Below are 16,155 nucleotides of genomic sequence, written 5' to 3' on the forward strand. Positions count from 1 at the left end.
ACTCTTCAGTGCCAATGCCTTCTGCTTGATTATACTTAACATAAATTAATCATTAATTCATTTCATCAGGTATGTACCAGAAACAAACTGCATTTCTATTTTTAAGACAGACTATAACATGCTTTAAAATGCTTTTAACCTGATGAAAGACATGAGGTGGTGTTACAGAAAAGACACCAAATAGCGAGTGGGATGCCTGAGTGCCTGCCTCGCTCTGTCAGTACCTGAGACTGCTTTCTTGTTTATAAACTACATTAGCTGAATCAGATTAAGGATTCTTAATGTAGAGAAGAGGAGGATTTAATAATTTCCGACAACTTTTTCACATGCCCTGCTTTCTTGGGCATAGTACCTAAGTGATAGAGAAAGTGGTTTTTAGTTAAAAACCAGTAGATTAAAAGATCTCTGGCGCTGGCCAGTTGGCTCAGCAGTAGAGCGTCGGCCTGGTGTGTGGGAGACACGGGTTTGATTCCTGGCCAGGGCACATAGGAGAGGTGCCCATGTGCTTCTCCACCCCTCCGCCGCGCCTTCCTCTCTGTCTCTCTCTTCCCCTCCCGCAGCCAAGGCTCCATTGGAGCGGGGACCCGGGCGCTGGGGATGGCTCCTTGGCCTCTGCCCCGGGCACTGGAGTGGCTCTGGTCGTGGCAGAGCGTCACCCCTGGTGGGCGTGCCGGGTGGATCCCGGTCGGGCGCATGCGGGAGTCTGTCTGTCTCCCCGTTTCCAGCTTCAGAAAAATACAAAAAAAAAAAAAAAAAATCTCTGATGTTCCTGTTGGTTCTCATACTCTAAGATTTTTTAATTGCCCTATCTAGCTATTCTACTCTATTAGAAATGAAAAAAAGTAAAAATATATGCTGTACACTGAATATTTAGATACATACCATTATTTCTATTCCAAAAACAGAACAAAGAATCAATCACTGGGTGATAATATTATGGTATAATAGAGGTTCTGTGCAAAAGAACAATAATTAAAGAAAATAACGTAAATGCAGTTATGGGTTTTATTATTTTCCAGAGAAAGTCTCAGAAAACAATACAGTGAATTCAGGAAGAGAAAATAAGCTATATTCACTTTTAAACAAAAAAAGAATAACCAATCTTGGCCCTGGTCAGTTGGCTCAGTGGTAGAGTGTCAGCCTGGTGTGTGGAAGTCCTGGGTTCAATTCCCGGTCAGACCACACAGAAGCAGTGCCCATCTGCTCCTCCACCCCTCCCTGCTTCTCTCTCTCTCTCTCTCTCTCCTCCTGCAGCCCTGGCTCAAACGGTTCGAGCAAGTTGGCCATGGGCACTGAGGATGGCTCCATGGCCTCTCCTCAGGTGCTAAAATAGTTCAGAGCAGCAGCCCCAGATGGGCAGAGCATCGCCCAGTAGGGGGCTTGCAGGTGGATCCGGTCAGGGCACATGAAGGAGTCTATTTCTCTGTCTCCCTGCCTCTCACTTAATAAAAACAAAAAACAAACAAAAAACAGTCTTATTTTCTTACCTTGGGATAGGAGAATTCTCCCCTACAAAAGCTAAGAAGAGATACTAATTGTATTCTAATTGATGCTAAAAATCTGGATAAATGAGAAACTCAATGATCTAATGATAAAGACAGTTTGGTTGACAACCACCATCAACAACACCCTCCCCTGCAACTAAAAGTGTAGGAAGTCCTGAATCTATTAAAATGTATCACATTACCAATAGAAGAAGTAGCCACACTGCGAGTATAGGCCAATCGTTTCTCAAACCAAACAGCTGGGTCCAAAAACTTTTCCATGCAGAAATAACGGAAAACTGGTTGAAAATTCTGACAAATATTCATGAAAGTTTCATATTTCTCTTCGTAAGACTTCTTTTGCACCTCCTTTAAATAGATCAAATATAAAAGTATTTTCTCAAATTGTGTTCAACTAATTAATAAGTCTACTAAGAGTTTATGGAAAACAGCATGATAGGCAATAAAAAGATAAAACAGGTACCTCTACTCACAAGAAGCTAACATTCTGGTCAGGGAAGTAATAACAAGTTCTAATCCCTGTAGGGTTTTCATGTTAGTATTAGTGGAAGAAGGTATACCAACAGTGACTGTTTTTGTTGTACGTAAATTCTAACTTGCATGATCCTATAATCTATGTGGAAATAAACACAAAAATGACAAAGGTAACTCCAGATAGTTTGTAGCCTAGCAGTGGAAGAGGAAAGTAGAAAGAATGGAAGAATCAATGCTGGATGGCAAAGCAGCTGACACATCTCAGATCTGTCCTCTAATATCTTCTCACTATACAGCATAATACTTTCCCGAAGCAAAGCTTGTCTAGTTCAAAGAGATCAACTCTCACCTACCTGCTGTGACTTCTAAATCTGTCTTCGGCAGGACATCTTTATTAAGCTCCAGCTTGATGTGCTTCTCCAACTGCCCACTCAACATCTTCTCTTGGATCACTTCCAAATCCAAACTAATCTACCTTCTCAGCTCTGGCAAAGCTCAGCCACTCTCTCTATTTTTTGTGACAGGCAGTAAATGGCCTTTACATTCACCTCATCACCCCAGCTAGAAAACTGGGTGCCACAGATTATTCTTTTGCACCAATCCCACTTTAAAAAAATTTTTTTTGAGAGAAAGAGAGGGAAAGAGAGAGAGAGAGGGACAGGCAGGAAGGGAGAGAAATGAGAAGTATCAACTCATTGTTGAGGCACCTTAGTTGCTAACTGATTGGTTTCTCATGTGTGCCTTGACTGAGGGGCTCCAGCCAAGCCAGTGACCCCTTGTTCAAGCCAGTGACCTTGGGCTTAAGCCAGCGATCATGGTGTCATGTCTATGATCCCATGCTCAACTTGGCAACCTCGCACTCAAGCTGGTGAGCCTGTGCCCAAGTTGGTGATCCTGGAGTTTCAAATCTGGGTCCTTAGCGTCAAAGGCCGATGCTTTATCCACTGTGCCACCGCCTGGTCAGCCCAATCCCACTTTTAAATTTATATTGATATGAGAGAGAAAAAGAGAGAAACATTGTTTTGTTGTTTCACTTAATTATGCATTTACTGGTTGATTCTTATATGTGTCCTGACCAGGGATTGGACCTGCAACCTTGGCGTATTGGAATGATGTTAAACAACTGAGTTAACTGGCCAGGGCTCACCAATCCCACTTCTTATCAGCAACCAAATCCTATGAGTTCTGCCTATTTAACATTTCTCATATGTATGCCCTAGTCTCCATTCCTACTGTTATGAATCTTAGTTCAGATCCCTTTCTTTGTGCCTAATTGGCTTTTTCAAAAATATAACCCATAGTGATGTCAAAGTTCTTTTTCTAAAATGTAAATCTGAAATTAATATTCTTCTCAAGGGTTCTCTATGGCCTACAGGATAAAGTGAAAGTTTCTTAGCATATCATAAAGCAATCCTCCATTTTTTGACTAATAACTACTGCTCCAATCTCCTATCTGCTCCTCTTCAAAGACTAAGCCCATGCCATATTTAACTGCATGTTCATACCTCCTTGTCTTTGCTTGTATCTCCTTCTGATTGGGAAAAAAACTCAATTACGCAACTCGGCTCAAATACCATCTCCTCTATGAAGCCGTTCCTGTCCCTGATTCTCTCCACTCATCCCTGTCCCACAGAGAACTACCTACTTCCTCCTCTGTGCCTTACCTGTACCCTCTGTAACTACATAGCCTGCCATCACAATGCCTATACCACACATTTTAAAAAATATATATACCACACATTTTTAAAAACATATAACAGAAAGCACAATAAAAGAAAAAGTAAATGGATTCTGGTGTTGGAAAGACAAGGTTCAAATCCTTGCTCCACCATTTATTAGCTCATTGACCTTGGGCAAGTAAAATTTTCTGAATTTCTTCTCATCTTTCAATGAAGTAAGTACAACAATGATTAGTCATAGCATCTGTGAAATTTCAGATTTGTAAAATCTCACCTAGTAGAGAGAAAGCATTCAATAAATGTTGCTGATTGAGTGAATGTCCCACCAAATGGCCACTGTAATGAGGGAAGTGTCTAGGAAGTTCTCTATATTAGTTTCTTTTTTTTTTTTTTTTTTCTTTTTCATTTTTCTGAAGCTGGAAACAGGGAGAGACAGTCAGACAGACTCCCGCATGCGCCCGACCGGGATCCACCCGGCACGCCCACCAGGGGCGGTGCTCTGCCCCCCAGGGGGCGATGCTCTGCCCATCCTGGGCGTCGCCATGTTGCGACCAGAGCCACTCTCGCGCCTGAGGCAGAGGCCACAGAGCCATGCCCAGCGCCCGGGCCATCTTTGCTCCAATGGAGCCTTGGCTGCGGGAGGGGAAGAGAGAGACAGAGAGGAAAGCGCGGCGGAGGGGTGGAGAAGCAAATGGGCGCTTCTCCTATGTGCCCTGGCCGGGAATCGAACCCGGGTCCTCCGCACGCTAGGCCGACGCTCTACCGCTGAGCCAACCGGCCAGGGCTATATTAGTTTCATATAAAAATTATTTTGTCATTTTTTGTGTTTTGTTTTGTTAAGAATTAGCATACCCTAAACTGGAAGCAAATTAGCATATATTGAAAAATGTTAAATTTCTCATCAGACAAGGGCTGACATTACACAGTTTAAAAACTATCCAAGCCTGACCAGGTGGCGGCGCAGTGGATAGAGCTTCGGACTGGGATGCCAAGGACCCAGGTTCGAGACCCCAAGGTCGCCAGCTTGAGCACGGGCTCATCTGGTTTGAGCAAAAGCTCACCAGCTTGGACCGAAGGTTGCTGCCTTGAGCAAAGGGGTTACTCGGTCTGCTATAGCCCCATGGTCAAGGCACATATGAGAAAGCAATCAATGAACAACTAAAGTGCCACAATGAGAAACTGATGATTGATGCTTCTTATCTCTCTCCATTCCTGTTTGTCTGTCCCTATCTATCCCTCTCTCTGACTCTGTCTCTGTTAAAAAAAAATACTTTTTTACTCATACACCCTTTCATTCTGGTAAGCTTACTTTCTTTTACTTGGTATCATTAACAATTACCTACTGAAATTAAAACATTTTTGTATTCTATAACATTTGATAACTATCAGCTTTCATAAGTTATTAAACAACCTTGCAATAACTTAAAATTTAGAATGTCACTTACCATCATTTTACACTGGCATTGATAGGCACTGAAATCCTTAGGCCTATATCTTCGATGAGCACCATTCTCATTGTTAACAAGAAATTCACCAATAGGGACAGTTCCTGTGCACCATTCAAGAATACCACTTCGCTGAGAAAGGGGAACCACCTGAAGTTACAGATTAAATACCTTTTGATTATGGAAGGGCATTAAATAGCATGTGACAATCATGCAACTATCAGTCAGTGTGAAGGCTTTTTTCAAGTTGTATTCTATTTCTCTCGCCATAGGAGACAAATTTTCTTGGAGGAAAGCAACCAAAAATATAAACCACAAAGAACAAGATTTTCTAGTCTGCTGCTTCTAATTCTGAGAACCTGCTCATCTCTTAGTCTCCAGGATTCCCTTGAGAAGACAATCCTGTTAATGATTCCCTTCACTACCTGTGACAGCCGTACTTAGTTTGTTTCATTTGGAGAGGAATTAGCACTGCTTTCCTTTTACTTTCAATAGCAAACAAATGTGAAGAATTTCACTTTGGAAAATTATGAATGTAGGCACATATTAGAAAGCAGTCAATGAACAACTAAGGTACCACAACGAAGAACTGATGCTTCTCATCTCTCTCCCTTCCTGTCTGTCTGTCCCTCTCTTTGACTCTCTCTAGGTCAAAAAAAAAAAAAAATCAACAACAACAGTGCTTTGTGAAGAACTTGAAACATATAATTCCATCATACTCAGAGATAATAGCATTTTTAGGCTTATTCAGGAACATTTTTAAAAGCCCCAGTTATACACTGATTTCTTATAAATATATATAGAAACATTTGTTTTAGGGCTATTTAGTCTGTGTTTTCAGTCTGTCTATGCTTATGCCACAAACCACATTGTCATCATTACTAAAGCTTTACCATTTGCTAATTATAACTGGTTAAAGTCTACTCTCACTTATTTTATCAAAGACATTTTAGTCATTCTCACCAATATATCTTTTAAGATAAACTTTTAAATCATTTTCCAAGTTATAAAAACCTTGATTGGAATTTCACTGTCCACGCATTAATTTGATATGCGCTGACATCTTTCAATGTCTTCTTCCCATCTAAGATATGGTAGCTTTCTCTTAGTTTTTCTTTACTCTCTATTGTTATATTTTTATAATGTTTTCTTGTAGTCAATAATTTTCATTACTGTGAGAGGAACTTTTCCAATTACATTTTAAAACTAGTCTTAGTTAATGATTAAAATAGTTCTAGGTTATACAAAGTTAACTTGATAGAGAAAATAAACACCTGTTGGTATGTATAATTTTGTGAGTATAAGAAACAGATATTGGACTACTTCCCTAAGTGTGTCTGAAAGGTTGCTGCTCTACTAAACAGTAAATAATCCATATACTTCCTTAATTTGTTTATATCTTCACAATAACATAAACAATAAATAAATAAGCCTTGTTACAAAAGTAACAGAATAAAGGGCAAATATGATATAGAAATGAAATCCAAAAAAAGGACACAACTATGGAAAACAGACTCTTAAAAATGAGGGTTTAGTGTTATTTTTAAAAAATGTAAATATACTAAATGAGTATTAACTGTAATGGTCAAAGATGGTTAAATAACAGAATAATGTGACTTGAGAACTGTCTTTTCAGGCAAGCTCCTGGAGGAAACGCAAATTGGTAATCTGGTAATATCTACCACTTTATAGGTGTGAGGCAGGAAAGTTAGAACTGGGAAGAAAGATCTCAAGCTCTACCCCTCCCCTTCTCTGTCTTGGCTGGAACAAGAGAGACACAACCTTCACTGACCACCTGTTCCCCTGCTTCCATCCTCCCCAATTTCCTGTAATTGAGAGGACCAAAAAGAAGTCACTATTTGGAGAGAAGAAACAAGGACTAGCTGCACTGGCAGAAAGTGCACCATCTCCAGAAGGTGAGGACCACCCTAGGTAACGTTTAATAACACCACCCAGATGCATCTCCATCTCCCAGGCCACCATTTTCATTTCCTGAGAGTGTCCAATTGCTTTGATAAACTACTGTGCTTTGCCAAATCTTTCTGTCATGCTCTCGAATTCCTTGTTCTATGACAAAAAAACTTGATTGGGTTGAGGCCTCCCTTGGCCTCTCTGGTGCTGCCCAGAATCAGGTATAACATGGGAACTCAAGAGTTAGAAATTTAGACCAGAGGGAAAACGGTGATGGAGTAGGCAGACGTTACAACTCTCACCTCCCAGAACCAAAGTTGATTACAACTTAACTTAGGAACAATCATCTTGAAAAACCAACTTTGGACTAAACTAAGAGGAATCTATATATAACCAAGCATCAACGAAGAAACCACACTGAGCTGGTAGAAAGGGTGGAGACGTGGAAAGGGCTAGAGTACCCTAGAAGGGCAGGAGGGCCTGGATGCGGTGGTGGCTGCGGCACCTGGCCCACACAGTGGTGGGGGTGGAGCCCAGTGAGGCAAGGAGTCCCCCGCACCCATGGGGCATCCCGAACTGCAGCCTGCATGCCTGCATGCCAGGCAGTGCCGGTGCCCGAGTGCCCGAGGAGGCGGCGGCAGGAGGGGACTGGCAGAAAGACCACATCTCGGGAATAGAGAGACCACACACTGGCCAAGAGTAGATAAAAGTCAGCCTAGGAGTGCAGCTCATATTTACAATGGCATCAGGGCCCAGCAGAGGCAGCCACAAATTCTAGATCGCCTGTAGCTCCAAGAACACTGTTTAGGATCAGTCATAGGCAGTGACCAACACTGGTCTGCACCAGGTTTAGGCCAGGGAGGTCCAGGGCTGGTACATCCAGTGGCCAGATATGGAGAACATCAGCTCAGGATCTAACAACCCTAGTTAAGAGTGGTAGCTTAAGGAAAGGCTCCTCAGACCTGACCCAGCTAACGCATAGAAAACACTGACATAAAGAGCAAAAAGAGAAGTAGCAGCAGACAAGTAGCCCACAGCAGATTACAAACAACAGCTGAGGCCAACCCAAAAAGATCTAGAAACAACATTACTGAAAGCTGGAGTCAGACAACACCAACCCTATACTCAGCTAGCTACACAAACAACATATCTAAAGGAGCAGTCAAAACAGAGACAAAATGGAAAGACAGAAAAATGCAATTGAAATGAATCAACAAGAGAAATCCCCAGAAAAAGAATTGACTGGGATGGAAATAACCAAGATACCGGATGCAGAGTTTAGAAAAATGATTGTTAGAATGCTGAAGGATCTAGGAGCAACAATAGATGGACATAATGAGCACTTAAACAAAGAGATAACAAGCATCAAAAAGGACACTGAAATCATAAAAAAGAATCAGAAAGAAATGACAAACACAATGTCAGAACTGAAGACTACACTAGAAAGAATTAAAAGCAGGCTGGATGAAGCAGAGGATCGAATGAGTGATTTAAAGGACAAGATAAGCGAAAGCAGAGAAGCAAAACAGGAAAAAAAGAAGAAGAGGATTAAAAAGTCTGAGGAAACTCTAAGAGAGCACTGTGACAACATAAAGAGAAACAACATCCACATAATAGGAGTTCCTGAAGGAGAAGAGAATGAACAAGGGATAGAGAACCTGATTGAAGAAATCATAGCTACAAACTTTCCTAAATTGATGAAAGAAAAAGTCACACAAGTTGAAGCAGCACAGAGAATCCCATTAAAAAGGAATCCAAAGAGACCTACACCAAGACACATCATAATTAAAATACCAAAGCTAAGAGATAAAAAAATACTAAAATCTGCAAGAGAAAAGCAGTCAATCACTTACAAAGAAGCTGCCATAAGAATGACATCTGACTTCCCAACAGAAACACTTGAGGCCAGAAAGGAATGGCAAGAAATATTCAAAGTAATGCATAACAAGAACCTACAACCAAGACTTCTTTATCCAGCCAGGCTATCCTTTAAAACTGAAGGAGAAATAAAAAGCTTCCCAGACAAAAAAAAAACAAAAACCTCAATTCATTACAACCAAACCAATGCCACAAGAAATATTAAGGAGACTGTTATAAACAGAACAAAGGGAAAAAATATATAGTAAAAGAGAAATGGGTCATGGACGGTTGGCTCAGCGATAGAGCGTCGGCCTGGCGTGTAGGAGTCCCGGGTTCGATTCCCGGCCAGGGCACACAGGAGAGGCGCCCATTTGCTTCTCCACCCCTCCCTCTCTCCTTCCTCTCTGTCTTCCTCTTCCCCTCCCACAGTGAGGCTCCACTGGAGCAAAGATGGCCCGGGCACTGGGGATGGCTCTATGGCCTCTGCCTCAGGCACTAAAATGGCTCTGGACGCAACAGAGCAACGCCCCAGAGGGGCAAAGCATCGTGCCCTGGAGGAAATGCCGGGTGAATCCCGGTGGGGCGCATGCAGGAGTCTGTCTGACTGCCTCGCCGTTTCCAGCTTTGGAAAAATGAAAAAAAAAAAAAGAGAAATGTACATTAAAAGAATAAAATGGTAATAAACAACTACATATCAATAATAACCTTAAATGTAAATGAATTAAATACTCCAATCAAAAGACAAAGGGTAGCTGCGTGGATAAGAAAACAGGACCCATACATATGCTGTCTACAAGAGAAACACTTCAAAACAAAAGATACACATAGACTGAAAGTAAAGGGATGAAAAAAAATATTTCATGCAAATGGAAAAAAAAAAAAGCTGGGGCAGAAATACTTGTATCTGACAAAATAGACTTTAAAATAAAGGCTATAGTAAGAGATAAAGAAGGTCACTACATAATGATAAAGGGAACAATCCAAAAGGAAGATATAACCATTATAAATAACTAGGCACCTAATATAGGAGCACCTAAATATATATAGCAGACTTTGATAGATATAAAGAGTGAGATCAACAGCAATAATATAATAGGGGATTTCAATACTCTACTAACATCACTAGATAGATACTCAAGAAAGAAAATTAACAAAGAAACAGCAGGAATAAAGGACACACTAGATCAATTCAATTTAATAGGTATCTTCAGAACCTTTCACCTAAAGCAGCAGAATATACATTCTTTTCCAGTGCTCATGGTACATTCTCTAGGATAGACCACATGTAAGAGCACAAAAGCAGTCTCAACAAATTTAAGAAGACTGAAATCATATCAATCATTTTCTCTAATCACAATGGCATAAAACTAGAAATCAACCACAACAGAAAAACTGAAAAATACTCAAACACATGGAAACTAAATAGCATGTTATTAAATAACAAATGGGTTAACAATGAGATCAAAGAAGAAATTAAAAAATTCCTAGAAGCCCTGGCCGGTTGGCTCAGCGGTAGAGCGTCGGCCTAGCGTGCAGAGGACCCGGGTTCGATTCCCGGCCAGGGCACACAGGAGAAGCGACCATTTGCTTCTCCACCCCTCCGCCGCGCTTTCCTCTCTGTCTCTCTCTTCCCCTCCCGCAGCCAAGGCTCCATTGGAGCAAAGATGGCCCGGGCGCTGGGGATGGCTCTGTGGCCTCTGCCTCAGGCGCTAAAGTGGCTCTGGTTGCAACATGGCGACACCCAGGATGGGCAGAGCATCGCCCCCTGGTGGGCAGAGCGTCGCCCCATGGTGGGCGTGCCGGGTGGATCCCGGTCGGGCGCATGCGGGAGTCTGTCTGACTGTCTCTCCATGTTTCCAGCTTCAGAAAAATGAAAAAAAAAAATTCCTAGAAACGAATGACAATGAGCATACAACAACTCAAAATGTATGAGACACAGAGAAAGCAGTCCTGAGAGGGAAGTTCAAAGCAGTATAGGCATACCTTAAGAAGCTAGAAAAAGCTCAAATAAACAACCTAACCCTGCATCTAAAAGAACTAGAAAAAGAACAGCAAGTAAAGGCTAGAGGTAGTAGAAGAAAGGAAATAATAAAGGTCAGAGTGAAAATAAATGACAGAGGCTAAAAAAACAATACAGAGGTTCAATGAAACCAAGAGCTGGTTCTTTGAAAAGGTAAACAAGATTGATGAACCTTTAACCAGCCTCATCAAGAAAAAAGGAGGACTAAAATAAATAAAATTAGAAATAAGAGGGGAGAAGTAACAATTGACACAGCAGAAATACAAAGGATTGTAAGAAAATACTATGAAGAACTGTACGCCCCAAAATTAGACAACCTGGGTGAAATGGACAAATTCCTTGAAACATACAATCTTCCAAAAATCAATCTGGAAGAATTAGAAAACCTAAACAGACTGATTACAACAAATGAGATCGAAACAGTTATCAAAAAACTCTCAACAAACAAAAGTCCTGGGCCAGATGACTTCACAGGCAAATTCTACCAAATATTCAAAAAAGAACTAACTCCTATCCTTCTCAAGCTATTTCAAAAAATTCAAGAGGAGGGAAGACTTCCAAGCTCCTTTTATATGAACATAATTCTCATTCCAAAACAAGGCAAAGACAATACAAAGAAAGAAAATTATAGGCCAATTTCTCTGATGAACTTAGATGCTAAAATTCTCAACAATATATTAGCAAACCGGATCCAGCAATACATGAAAAAAATCATGTATCATGATCAAGTGGGATTTATTCTGGGGAGACAAGGCTGGTACAATATTCATAAATCAATCAATGTGATTCATCATATGAACAAAAGGAGAGAAATCACATGATAATTTCAATAGATGCAGAAAAAGCATTTGATAAAATCCAGTACCCATTTATGATTAAAACTCTCAACAAAGTGGGAATACAGGGAACATACCTCAACATGATAAAAGCCATCTATGACAAACCCACACCAACATCATACTCAATGGGCAAAAATTAAAAGCAATCCCCTTAAGATCAGGAACAAGGCAGGGGTGCCCACTTTCACCACTCTTATTCAACATAGCTCTGGAAGTCCTAGCCACAGCAATCAGACAAGAAGAAGAAATAAAAGGCATCCAAATTGGAAAAAAAGAAGTAAAACTGGCCTGACCTGTGGTAGCGCAGTGGATAAAGCATTGACCTGGAAATGCTGAGGTCGCTGGTTCAAAACCCTGGGCTTGCCTGGTCAAGGCACATATGGGAGTTGATGCTTCCAGCTCCTCCCCCTGTCTCTGTCTTTCTCAGTCTCTCTCTGTCCCTCTCTGTCTCCTCTCTAAAATGAATAAAATAAAAAAATTTAAATAAATAAATAAATAAAATATTAAAAAAAAAAAACAAAAAAAACAAAAAGAAGTAAAACTATCATTATTTTCTGATATGATAATGTACATAAAAAATCCTAAAGTCTCAGTCAAAAAACTACTGGACCTGATAAATGAATTCAGCATGGTGGCAGGATATAAATTAATATTCAGATATCAGAGGCATTTTTATACACCAACAATGAACTCTCTGAAAGAGAAATATAAAAAACAAGCCCCTTCATTATTGCAACAAAAAAAATAAAGTACCTAGGAGTAAGTTTAACCAAGGAGGGTAAAGACTTGTACTTGGAAAATTATAAAACATTGATAAAAGATATCAAGGAAGGCTCTGGCTGGTTGGCTCAGCAGTATAGCAGCAGCCTGGCATGTGAAAGTCCTGGGCTCGATTCCAGGCCAGGGCACAAAGGAGAGGCACCCATCTGCTTCTCCACCCCTCCCCCTCTACTCCCTCTATCTCTCTCTTCCCCTCCTGCACTCAAAGCTCCACTGGAGCAAAGTGGCCCAGGTGCTGAGGATGGCTCCATGGCTTCTGCCTCAGGCGCTAGAATGGCTCTTGTTGCAGTGGAGCAACACCCCAGATGGGAAGAGCATTGCCCCCTGGTGGGATTACTGAGTGAATGCCAGTCAGGCACATGCAGGAGTCTCCCCCCTGCTTCTCACTTTGGAAAAATACTAAAAAAGAAGAAAAAAAAAAGAAATCAAGGAAGATAGAAACAAATAGAACATATAATGTGTTCATGGATAGAAAGAATAAACATCATTAAAATGTCTATATTACCCAAAGCAATTTATAAATTCAATGCAATTCCTATTAAAACACCAATGTCATGCTTCAAAGTTATAGAATACATATTCCAAAAATTTATATGGAACCAAAAAAGAACACAAATAGCCTCAGCAATCTTGAAAAAGAATAAAGTGGGAGGTATCACACTTCCTGGTATCAAGTTATACTACAAGGCCATTGTACTCAAAACAGCTTGGTACTGGCATAAGAACAGGCATATAGATCAAAGGAACAGAATAGAGCACCCAGAAATTAACCCACATCTTTATGGACAACTGATATTTGACAAAGGAGGAAAGAGCATACAATGGAGTAAAAACAGTCTGTTTAACAAATGGTGTTGGGAAAATTGGACAGATACCTATAAAAAAAATGAAACTAGACCACCTACTTACACCATTCACAAAAATAAACTCAAAATAGATAAAAGACTTAAGTGTAAGTCATGAAATCATAAACGTCTTAGAAGAAAACATAGGCAGTAAACTCTCCAATATCTCTCACAGCAATATATTTGCTGATTTATCTCCATGGGCAAGTGAAATAAAGGACAAGATGAACAAATGGAACTATATCAAAATAAAACGCTTTTGCACACCTAAAGAGAATATGAACAAAATAAAAAGACAAACCACAAAATGGAAGAACATATTCAACAATACATCTGATAAGGGGTTAATAATTAAAATTTATAAAGAACTTGTAAAACTCAACACGAGGAAGACAAACAATCCAATCAAAAAATGGGAAAAAGAAGTGAATAGACACTTCTCCAAAGAGGACATACAGATGGCCAATAGGCAGATGAAAAAACGTTCAACATCACTAATCATTAGAGAAATGCAAATTGAAAGCACAATGAGAGATCACCTCACACCAGTCAGAATGGTGTTCATCAACAAAACAACACAGAATAAGTGCTGGCAAGGATGTGGAGAAAAAGGAACCCTCCTGCACTGCTAGTTGGAATGCAGACTGGAACTGCCTTTTGACCCAGCCATCCTACTTTTAGGAATATATCCTAAGAGTACCAAATCAATGATTCAAAAGAAGAAATGCACCCCCATGTTTATTGCAGTATTGTTTACAACAGCCAAGATCTGGAAACAGCCGAAGTGTCCATCAGTGGACAAGTGGATTAAAAAGCAGTGTTATGGAAGTGACATCAGAGAAATGGCGCCATGAGGATAGCGACCGACAAATCTCCCCAAAATTTCAACAGGTTCATCAACCAGAGACAGAAAAATCTATCCTTGGAGCATATCGAATTTCACACACTGAAGGCTAAGGTAGGATCCAGCAAAAAATTGACTAAATATATAATCAACCCTGAAGGAAATAAGTCGGACAAAGAAACACTCTGCCTTCCTCACTAACCTGAGCAAAGGCTGCTTTCACTTGGAACTGAGAGTGGGGGGGGGGCTAAGGGTGTGGAGAAAGCTAGGTTGCAGCACGGACGTTCATTCAAGCCGAGGAAAGACTGTGCCTGTGCTGAATCAGCCCACGTGAGCAAGCCGGCCCCCGACCACCCCCCTCCGCGGGCGTGCAATGAGCAACCGCCCGTGCCATGAGCAGCAGCTGCCAATGGCACGCAGGGAGTGCGCCAAAGAGAACTTCCCTACGCCTGAGCTTCTCTAGGTGGGTGGGGCGCCTCACCCAGCCATTCAAGCTAGCAATCAAGCGTCAGGAAAGGGGCACGCGGGCAGCTTGCAGTCCTTTCTGGAGCAATTCAGCAGATCCAATCACTGAAATTAGCTTAACCCACAGGCTACACACCTCCCAACTGTCCTACGCGGCTCTAATTGACAAGATCTCTCTCAGTTCAGTGATCCAAGACAAGAGTGCTATCAACAAGACCACCCTCAGATGCCATTAAGAAAAAGGATATCGAATATCATAGATACAAAAGATAGAGAAGTAACAGATAGAAGTGGAAAAATCTATGGAGAAAAAATTTAATATATTGGAAACTTCGGAGCTAAATGACAGAGTATTTAAAATAGAAATCCTAAAAATACTCAAAGATATACAAGAAAACACAGGCAATTTAGGGAGCTCAGAAAACAACGCAACGAACAGAAAGAATATATTACCAAGGAAACTGAAACTATAAAAACAAATCAAACAGAGATGAAAAACTCAAATCATGAAATGAAAAACGAGGTAACAAGCTTAGCTAATAGAACAGGCCAGATAGAAGGTAGGATTAGTGACATAGAAGACAAGCAACTTCAGGCACAACAGAGAGAAGAAGAGAGAGACTGAAAAATTAAAAAAAATAAGAAAGCCCTACAGGAATTGCCTGACTCCATCAAAAAGAATAACATAAGAATAATAGGTATATCAGAGAGAGAAGAGAGAGAAAATGGAATGGAGAATATATTCAAACAAATAATAGACGAGAATTTCCCAAGCCTGTGGAAAGAACTAAAGCCTCAAATTCAAGAAGCAAACAGAACACCGAGTTTTCTTAACCCTAACAAACCTACTCAAAGGCACAACATAATAAAAATGGCACAAATCAATGACAAAGAAAAAATTCTCAAGGCAGACAGGGAAAGAAAGAATACAACATATAAAGGAAGGCCTATTAGATTATCATCAGATTTTTCAGCAGAAACTCTACAAGCTAGAAGAGAGTGGACCCCAATATTTAAAGCCCTGAAAGAGAAACTTTCAGCCAAGAATACTATACCCATCAAAGCTATCCTTCAAGTACAAAAAAGAAATAAAAACATTCACAAATACAGAAAAGATGAGGGAATTTATCATCAGAAAACCCCCACTCCAGGAAATAGTAAAGGGGGTTTTCCAACCAGATTCAAAGAACAAAACAAAACCAAACCACAAGTAAAAGCTCCACCAAGAACACAATAAAACCAAATTTAAACTGTGACAACCAAAGGAAAAAAAAAGGGGGGAGAGGACGGAGATAAACAGTAGCAAAGGATGATGAAGTGCAGAAACACTCATAAGATAGGGTACTACAATGAAATGGTAGGTACCCTTTTCATTACTTAATGGTAACCACCCTTGAAAAAACCACCACAGAAGCACACGACTTAAAAAAGGTAGCAACAGAGGAAAAAAGTACAGAATACAAACAAACAAAAACAAATGACAGAAGA

General features: G+C 40.5%; 1 protein-coding gene across 2 annotated transcripts in view; it reads right to left on the reverse strand.

The window, feature by feature from the left end:
* The window catches only part of ATM (ATM serine/threonine kinase), a 161,117-nt gene that overhangs the window by 12,013 nt on the left and 132,949 nt on the right, over positions 1–16,155 (reverse strand). For both annotated transcript variants that reach the window (XM_066247402.1, XM_066247412.1), the window contains exons 57-58: positions 5,104–5,253; positions 1,688–1,853 (exon numbers count right to left, since the gene is read on the reverse strand). In XM_066247402.1, coding sequence (XP_066103499.1) covers positions 1,688–1,853; positions 5,104–5,253 — 316 coding nt within the window. The remainder of the gene's footprint in view (positions 1–1,687; positions 1,854–5,103; positions 5,254–16,155) is intronic.

Source organism: Saccopteryx bilineata, chromosome 1 (genome assembly GCF_036850765.1).
Source record: "Saccopteryx bilineata isolate mSacBil1 chromosome 1, mSacBil1_pri_phased_curated, whole genome shotgun sequence".
In the NCBI taxonomy this organism is placed as follows: Eukaryota; Metazoa; Chordata; class Mammalia; order Chiroptera; family Emballonuridae; genus Saccopteryx; species Saccopteryx bilineata.